The 10,104-nt window shown below is 36.9% G+C and overlaps 1 protein-coding gene across 1 annotated transcript in view; it reads left to right on the forward strand.

Moving 5' to 3' along the window:
• The first annotated feature begins 910 nt into the window (after positions 1-910).
• CDKL5 (cyclin-dependent kinase-like 5) overlaps positions 911-10,104 on the forward strand; it is a 77,626-nt gene continuing 68,432 nt past the window's right edge. Inside the window, 2 exon segments of the mRNA XM_009884721.1 lie at positions 911-974; positions 1,521-1,555. Of these exon segments, the coding sequence (XP_009883023.1) occupies positions 911-974; positions 1,521-1,555 (99 nt within the window).

Below are 10,104 nucleotides of genomic sequence, written 5' to 3' on the forward strand. Positions count from 1 at the left end.
TGGGTTTAGTTTATCAGCCTCCTGAGATTATAGGAGAAATATGATGAGCCTAAAACAGACAGACACAAAGAACCTTGTTCTTTTTGTTCTTTTCCCTGTGTGTAGTTGCTTGATTTGACAAATTACTTCAGTGTTTGGGAAACATGGCAAAGACCTTTTTTTTCTTTTTTTTTTTTTTGCTGTTTATTACACTTCCATTAAATAAGATGAAAATGGAAATAATTTTATAAATCTGACTGCTAGTCACTCTAGCAAATAATTTCCTTTATTTTTTAAAACAATCACAGAAAATAGTAGTACAAAAATATTTTGTATTGTTTAGTGTTCTTCCTACCTTGTCCTTTTTGTCATTACAGTGGACAAATAATAAATTGACTAAACACAATTTGTTTTTATACCTGGCTGTCAAAATACACCAAACTGAGAACATAAGTAATTACAGGTGTATTTTTGCTCATTGAGGTAGTTCCTATCAACATTTTTGTTTACTTCTGTCCTGTAGAAAATAAATTTGTGTAAGTTAGTTATTATTGTAAAAGACATCCTAAGTATGGGATTACAAGGCCAGCTGTTCTGTCAGATATATGTTCTGAATAGGTTCTGTCCATTACACATGCTGCTAAGCTCTCTTGATTATAAAATGTAGAAGTAAATTAATTGTCTGTTATAATTGGGAGACAATACTGTGCTCTCTCACTGAAATAAAACAAACTACTAATTGCATTATTTCTCTTCTTTCCTCAGGAAGCTACTGACTGCCTAGAAATTAAGAAAGGGTGTGAGAAGTCTGGTTGATCAAGGTGGAATTTTTTTTTCCAAGAGCCTTTTCACAATTGCCTTTTGCAAAATCTTTGGACGCTCCCCGTCGTGCCATGTTTTGTGGCTCTCACCGTAAGAGGAATTTGTCTTGATGAAGATTCCTAACATTGGTAATGTGATGAATAAATTTGAGATCCTTGGGGTTGTAGGTGAAGGTAAGTAGTACCTTAATTGAAAATGAATGAGAATTTTATGTAGATTTGACTTAGTCCTCTTGATGGTAGTAAGTTTTCATTTACAAAATATTGCTTGTATGCAGATCTTAAGAAACATCAGTTTATTCTCTGCAGCTCCTTCTAGTTCCATTCTCAGATGGAAGGAGAAGTTTGGAAGATGAAAGCAAAGGAAATGTGACAGTTTTGTGGGTTTCAGGGTCTTTTGTTTGGTTGTTTTTTTTGAAGTTTACTATATTAATTTTTCTTTAGTGATACTGGGGAGATGCAAGTTATTGAACTTCTCTGCAAGTATATTTAAAAAAAAATAATTTCAGCACTTTAAAATCCATTTACTTCCAAACAATTTTTATAAAATTGTTTCAGTGCACAGAAATTTAGTACAGTACCTGTATGTGCAAGTTTTGTGTAGTAATACTGGGAACAATATTATTATTTCGATAGCCAGGAGGTGGCTGAGGACTCTTTTATCTTGCTGCTCTTTTTCTTCTGCTTTGAGATGTTTTATCTCTTCTTTTCTTTTTTCAGGAGCCTATGGCGTTGTACTTAAATGCAGACACAAGGTAAGTAAATTGCTTTAAGTCAGAGATAAGTGTTGGTGTTTGGGTTAAACAATGACTTTTGATAAGAACTGAGATGTTACTATGTATGAGGTGTGGCAGCTGGGATGGGCTTTTCCTTGCAGTCAGTTATTCAGTTTTTTTAATTGTAGTAATCTCAGAGGAAATGGCTACATCTAGTACCAAACCTCTGGTTTTTGGGGTTCAGTGTTTGTCTGAAATATATGAAGTATTACTACTGTTTCATTAATCTCAACTGAGAGAGTTTTTAAAAAAAGAAAAAAGGTTGGTTTGGAATGCAATTTATGCTCCAGTGGTCTCAATTAGAATGTCCAATTAATTGCCAAATACTGCTGTTTAAGCACTTACCTGTCTGGGATGGGGAGGGGGGGAGTGGGATCCACGTGGAATTTCTAGAGTTGTCAGACAATCAAATTGCAGTAAGAAAGCACCGAATCTTATGCTTGTTGATTTTAATTTGGAAGAGGAATGAGTAAAAAAGGAAAGGAAAAAAACCCACTTATTTCGGATGAAAATGAAGCCTGGCAACCTGTCTACACTAGTTTAACTTCTGTGTTAGTTGGATGTATGTGAACTCGCTGCTCATCAACAGGGAACTCTGACATGAACTACTCTACAGTCTTTGGAGCTGCAGTGTAGTCATGTAACAAAATAACTTCTACTTCTCTGAAGCAAAACATTTCAGAATCACAGAATGATTCATTCGTAGTGATCCAAGAATATATAAAAGTTTTTGTATATAATTCATACATTTTTCTAAAAAAAGTTAACACTCTGCAGATGGCCTGTGTCGGCTTTTAGCACGTACACAGAAGTAGTTTTGTACAGGGCATATAGTTATATTGGGAGTGTCTTACACTACTATACTGATTTAAAGTTAAAAAAAAGAAAAAAAAAATAACTTGGAAAGATCCTGTCTCAAGCCGAAGCCTTGTTGGGCTTGGGGGAGACTAACACTTGATAGAATGGGTTTTGTAAATTGGATGTTTTTGGGTAGTTATGGAATAATAATTCAGGGTGAGTAGTTTGAGACCACCAGGGTAGTGACAATACAGTTTATACCAGGCAGCTCTCTTCTTTGTGGAAGGTAACCTCACCAAGACTCAAAAAGTTCCTAGGATCTCCTGCATTGCTGAGTGAAATTTAAGCTCCATATGTCTTTAGTCATATCCTCATCCAAAAGAGTTTAGTACTCTTAAGAGTGTAATATAATGGCAGGATTATATGTTGTCTTAGTTTCTATAAGAATACCTTACAGTATAACAGATGACTAGGAAGCAAGGGCTTTGCTTTAGCAGAGGGGGGTGCTTCTTCCTCCAGCCTGTGTAAGGACACTGTGAGGATCTAAATTTTTAGGTACTCACACCATTTTTTTTTTTTCCTGTAGCTTCAAGCTTAATCAAAACTGTATTGAAGTTCTAAAACAAAGTGGTATTTATTAAGGTTTCTTGCAACTGGCCTCTAGCAAGCTGGAAAGGGACTTCTTACAAGGACATGTATTGATAGGATGAGGGGTAATGGCTTTAAACTGGAAGAGGGTTGATTTAGAATACATATTAGGAAGAAATTTGTCACTATGAGGGTGGTGAGACACTGGGACAGGTTGCCCAGGGAAGCTGTGGAGGCCCCATCTCTCTGGAAGTGTTCAAGGCCAGGCTGGATGGGGCTTTGAGCAACCTGGTCTACTGGGAGGTGTCCCTCCCTGTGGTAGGGGGGTTGGAACTCGATGATCTTTAAGGTCCCTTCCAACCTAAACCATTCTATGATTCTATGCTGCCTGTTTGCTCCGGATTTTCCTTTACCTTAAGACATAAAAGGTCCAAATTATAGACAAATTTCAAGACTCTGATATTAATAATTGACTCGAATGAACATAATAGACCTGAAGTTGTGGAAAAGCACCCTTCTAATGGGAAAGGAAAGGGAGGAAGAAGAGGGGAGAAGATCCTAACTCCTGTGACATCAAAGATGTTCTAAACTAAAGGGGTGGGGTTTAGGTGAGGCCTAAAACCAGTCACTAATTAGCTCAAAATTGGAATTTCTGCCAAACCATGACAAAATTGTGCTTTAAGAAAAGTTACTTGTATACAAAGGAAGAAAAAGATATATTGCAGGATAGTATATGTAATTGTTCTTCTTGATCAAGAGCTGTTTTTTAATACAACTTTCCTACTTGTATAGGAAAACAAAGATTTAATTCACTTTCATGAAATCTTAACAGAATTACCTGGAAATGCAAGGATGTGGGGTTTTTTTACTGTTTGGCTGCTGATGGGCATACTTTTTTCTAGTATGGGTGAAGAAAGTAAGAAGTTCTTCCACATGAGCTGTCTGCAGGTAGCACAGTTGAACTTTGAGTGCATTATGTAGTAATCCTATTCAGCATCACGTAAGTCCAGAAACAGTGTAAAACCTAGAAAATGTTGCGGTATTTTTAATGTATGTATGGTATATACCTGGTCATCCTTGGTCATGTTCCCACAGCATGTACTGCTTTTCTTTTTGTGTAAAGATAGCAATTATGTTTAAGAATTTGAATGTAGAAATATTTATATTCATCTTTACAAATAGTGATAACATGCCAGGATCAAATTCTCAGCTATTTTAAGTCAATGTATCTCCTTTGTACTGGTGAGAGGGTAAATTCTGTGTGAAATGAGGAGCTGGCGCCTAATTGCAACAATTTTCCAACATAAAATCCACTGGTGCTTCAACAAATACGTAGCTTTGTACCCCAGTGCATTTCATTGGTGTGTGTATATGGATTTAAATTAGAGACGACAATGGCATAAGGAGCAATTGCCTTATCTTTATTATAGGTGTTTTTTCTTTGCTAAGAGAACATTATCAGAAAAGCTAAAGTAGCTCTTCCAGGTAGTGTTTGTATTTCACTAAACCTTCTGTAATGCTGTGTGTTAAGGAGAGGTATTTCTGGTTTTGACAGAGATAGACACTAGGTACCATGTTGCTATTTAACATTTTAATGATGGATCTGAAGGTAAATATCGACGTACTGCTGTTAAAAGTTATGGAAAATGGACCGCAGTGGTAAGCACAACATTTAGTATTACATGCCAAGTGATTCAATTCAGGCAGAGCGTATTTTAAATATTTGTATTTCTTCAATTAACTTCCAAAATTAGAGCCTTCCAGCAAAATTTGAATTATATTAGGAGCACTTTGAGCACTCAGTTTTATCATTTCAGAGTAAAGCTGAAAGCTGAGTAACGCAGAGACTTTTTCCAGTCTACTACCATGATATACACAAAAATGAGTCAGATGAGTTCAGCTAGTTCAGTATCTTAAAAGTGATTTTGTTAGAGGTAAACAACGGATTAAGAACAGGGCAGGCATGTTGTGATATTCCGCACAGTATTCACCGTCTCTAATTGGTACAGTGCTTCTGGAAAGTCATTATCACCAGAATATTCTAGCACAGATTACGCCAGCAGTGGTTTTTTTTTTTTCACCTTATCCTGTGCCTAAAGCCATCTGTCCTTTAAGTATTCTACTTACCTGTGTGTACTGTTTAAAGTATTAACTGATATTTCTATCTACTATGTAAAGTATTCTGTCCTTATGCATTTTTTTTATGTACCATCAACTTAGATATAACTATGCTTTACCTAAAACCACTTGAGCTTCTGAAGCAAATAGAATGTGCCAGTAGTAAATGTTTGCAGTAGTCAGAGTTGAGGATCTGTCTTGAGTATTATGTGAGGAAAATAGAGCTATTAGACAAGCTGTAGTGCTGAAAATCATATTAACTCTTTAATAACCATTTGCTTCAACTTCACCGCTGAGTGATCTGGTTTGAAATACTAGGTATGTAGTATTTCTTTCATGGGCTTTCATACTCTGCCTCTATGGCATTCCCTTGAGTGCAGCAGTGAGTGGTGAGATTGATTGGTGCTAATTGACTTCAGTTGTCACTTTTATAGATGTGTGTATAAATGATATACAGTGAACATCTATAACTTCTTGCTGTGCAGGGTAGATGCTAATGTGGTATTGAAAGTTTCATATATGTACTGTTATTGCTCCAAACATCAGATGTGCAGAATGGAGGGTAGAAATTAAGTTGCTGGGATCCGACAGGTTGAGAAGACACCTGACTGGTCTCTCCTCCCCTCCCACCCCCAAGGTGGGCTATAATATTCTCTTTATTACAAGATTGCTGCCTCTTTTTTCTTTTCCTTAAAGTCTTGTTCCCAAGTCTCATCTTTCTGCAATTTTTTTTTTTAAAGAGTTGTTTTATAAGGTATTTCTTAATAAAAACCATTAAAGCACTAATTTTGAGGAAGCTATGCAACTCTTAGAATGACTTACCTGCTCCAGTGGAAAGAAATTAAATCCCTGCGTTTGGTGGTGTCCCAGTTTCCCAGAAGTCTGAGCCCTGGGATTAGCTGAAGTAAACATTTGTTTTTCACACTTTTAAGGCTATGTAGGGTGAAAGGATGAAGTAAGGTAGTCCCACATCTCCTTTTAATTGCTCTTGTTGTATTGTCTTCTGTCTGTTACTTCTGCTGTAGATTGCTAAGGTATATTGTAATTCAAGGAATTCTTTTTTCTTTTTTTTTTAAATTTTTTAGTATGAACTCTTGCTATCTTTTTGAGTCACATGCAATGATTTCTTTAAGAGGACCTGGTGAGGTTGTACAAAGCAGGCATGAAAATGAATGCATTAAATTTAACCTTTTTCGTTATTCATGTTCGTTGGTCTGTCTGTACCCATATCAATGGAACAGTGCTGCTCTGATGTCTGCAGTTGTGTTGTCTCCCTTTGAGTCTTTTGTGACAATCCAGAATGCTCTATGAAAGGTCCCTTGTGTGACGCTCCATTCCCTTGCTTCCTTCTTTGTACTTGTCATGTTATGAACCCTGCTCAGATGTGGGCAGTATTCAGTATTCAAAATTGCCGTTTTCTCCCTGCTTTCTTCTGGAAGGCTAATTTAGAAATGGAAGGTGCAGGGGAGAGATGAGAGCAAGCTTTCAGAGGGGTGAAACTAACTTGGTATGGAAGGGAATAATAAGATTATTTTTTTTCAGGTGTGTTGAACTTAAAGCAGTACAGTGTGAAGGTGTTACTTGTGGTGCCACAAATTGGGGTGGCTTAAGTTGGCCTGGCCATGGTAACATTGGGTAACGGAATTTTGTGCAGCACAAAGCTGGGCTGCAGGGACACCTGATGCTGAAGATCTTCAAAACAAGAAGGGGGAGGGCGTGAAACAGGTGATCACTCTCATACTCTGGTAATGCAGGTAACTGAAGGAGGCATAGGAGCCTGAGTTAAAAATAGCGAGAGTGGTTCATCTTACCTTGGGAAGGATACGTGAAATGTATTTTTAAATGTTTTCCATTTAAATTAAGTTAAAGATAAGTAATTTGTTACAGTCACAGTATTTCAGATGAGTATTTCTTTTAGTCACACAGCTTCTTCAGGTTTGTCACACTGTAGATTAACCTGTAGATTAACCAGACATCCGTGGCACGTTTTCTTTTGTTTCTTAAAGAAACTGCATGTCTTTCTGATAGTCTTTTACATAATATGTTGCATGAATTCCTGCTATGGGTACTGGTTTGGCTAAGTGAAAAGATACTGCTTAGGCTGCAAATAACACTTTTCCTTGGAATATTGCCAGTAAATAAATATGCTCCTTAGTAGTTGCTGCGTATTCCCATGTGCAAATGGATTATATATTGTTACACTTGTATTAATAAAGGAATCGTATTCAGACCTGCAGCAGTATGTTCTGTGGCTGCCCCTGATGGCTCTTAATTGCAAACAGCTTGTGCTGTATCTCATTCTAATGCATTTGTAAGTGAAGTCTTATTTTTAAGTTTAGATATGATGAGCACACAAACCAAGACTATCCATACAAATAATTCTTTCTTGCAAAAAGTGGAAAATCTTATGCTGAAAATTAAGAACTTCACTACAGTGTTTCTTAGAAGAAGCAGCAAAAGAAATTTAAATTGATGAGGATTTGAGACTTGATGTAGGGTCTTGGATCATTAGGAAAGTAGTGGTGCAGCCTAGGGAATTTATAGTTAATGCAAATTAATGTATAGGAGAAGGAACACCGTATGGCTAATTATAGGACTACATCTGTAGCAGTATGAACTTGCTTGAATATTGGATTACAGTCTAGTCTTGTCATCAAATTGCCAATTACTGTGTAGTGTAATAGGTGCAAAGAAAATGGCATTTCTAAATTTTAGGCTAATTTTTTTCCTGTGAGGGATTCTTCTGGACTTCTTAAGCTGTTGCAGGACAGGTAGGCAGCTCTAAGAGCACTAGGTTAATCACTGATCTCTGGACACTCCATGGATTTAGATAAAGGTCAGTAAAATAGAGCACAGTTCAATTTTTGAGGTCATTAATGTAGATTCTTAAATATACCACGATAAAAATGGATGTGGATCATCTAGCTGGCTTTCAAAATTATTTGTAGAAGACAAGTTGATCTAAAATGTTACTACACGTTCAAGTGTCCTGCATATACCAGTTACTTTAACTTATTTTCGTAATCGTTTTTGTGAATTTAAAGCCTTTTTTTTTTTTTTTTAAGCCAGGAGTTCTGGAAAAGGAACACTTGACAGTGTAGTTGAAACATTGACAACAATAGTGAAAGCTTTCCCAGCATTTCACTTTATCTGAGAGCTCTAGGCTCTTCTTAGTGCATTTATTTTTTCATCAGTAAGGATTACAGTGTTTTTTTTTTTAAATAGTAAATTGTCCTTCTGAATGTCCTGGTTAAAGTACTTTAATTTTTCATGATTACTCAGGTCTGTGTAACTCCTAATTGGTGGAATGCCCTCCTAAAAATCTTGAAAATTTTTTATTCTTTTTTAATAAAAATTCCTGGAATTTTTAACTTCTCAAGTATAGCAGTATTTACCTCATTGAAAGCCTGGGTAACAATTAAGGGGGGAGAGGGGGGAAGGAAAGTAGTTTCCATATATAACATTACAACTGTTTGAAATGTCTACAAATGTGTAAAATTTCATACAAAGAACTTAATAATTGCACTTAACATATGTGGTGTTTGATCTCCACTAAAAGCCTAAAGGACTATACCAGCCTGGCGTCAGAATATGGTCATCAAGAAGTTTTGGATACAGTGGGAGGCCAGACTGAGCTCTTGAACCGAGGCTGTTTTGTTAAGACTACATAGTGTTCAGTGTTTCTTCAACTGATAGCAATTGTGACAGGTTTGCACAGAACTGAAAGCATTCTTTATGCTAGCTATCCCTTATACATATATTACAATTCTGAAACTCTCCAGGACACATATTTCTGTTTTGCTATATTTAGCTGCACCTGGACAGTAAAGTTCAATGAGTCTGCTGCTTGCTTTTGGTAAAGAATAGTGCAGTTGTGTGCTAGCTTCTCCTGTTCTAGAGAGAATCTATTTAAGCTTCTTCAATTTTAATAGGAAAACCAAAACACCCTCTGGATTTATAAAGTATTTGCATTTTTATTATATTATCCCTGAATTATTTTAGCTTAGATTAGTAAATTAGACCAATCTTCATGCAAATTAAATCCTAACACCTTACAACATAATTGCTTAGCTTTGTGCGTTATGAAAAAATCACCTGCTTTATGGAATTCTATTTTCATTTTTCTAGATGTGTAGCAAAGTGAGGATTTCTTTCTGAACAGCACATGTAGCTCTTTGTTGGAAACAGATATCAACATTGCTCTCTGGTTTATAGTTGCTTGCGACTTAAAGATTTTGATAAAGCATCTATTTCTTCTGTGTGAATACTAATCTCCGTAGAGTACTGCAGCATGGAAAGATTAGTATAACAGAATTTGGTGTAAATCTTATGGAAGGTGAATATTTGCAGGATCTTAAAGTGGAATGATTGTACCCACCGACGCTCATTCTTTCATGATTTCGTTCACTCGCACCCTCGTACCTACACCCTTAGATGTATAAAGGTGTGTGTGCATGCCCACCTGGGCAGTATCTGACTTGTGCAGTATCTCCAACATGCAGGATGGAGGACAAGGGTAGCTAGCTGTCAAGTCCCAGCTACATCTCAGGGGTGCCTCTTGGTGGTGGTGACAAAGTAGTTCTTACATCTTCTGTATATATTTTATGTTTAGAAGTTGTCCGTTGCTACAGGATGGTCCTTAGCCTCAACCTTGCTTACTTCAACTTCCATGAGTCTGTTACCTGTTTTTCTTGTTTGGAATTTGTGTTTGAAACGTATGTCTATAATCTGTTTCCCTGATGGGGTAACAGGAGAAAGGCTGGTATATGTTATAAGCTGCAACCTTGTTGCTGTTCTCTTGCTGTCACCATGCAGGGTCTGGTTGTGAGTCAGCTGTTCTGCAACCTTCTGGGCTCGGCATAGTGTTTCCCTCAATTTTACTATTGGAGCACCGTATTAGGAACAGTTTTCTCAGTAAAAATTAAAATTATTTTTGAAACCTTGTTATCCAGTTTCTTCTCGTGCTTGTTCATGCTTGTGTGCTTACTCTCTCGGTGCCCCCCCCCCCCCCCCCCCTCTCCTCT

This window comes from Charadrius vociferus, unplaced genomic scaffold, assembly GCF_000708025.1.
Source record: "Charadrius vociferus isolate BGI_N301 unplaced genomic scaffold, ASM70802v2 scaffold200, whole genome shotgun sequence".
NCBI classification, from domain to species: domain Eukaryota; kingdom Metazoa; phylum Chordata; class Aves; order Charadriiformes; family Charadriidae; genus Charadrius; species Charadrius vociferus.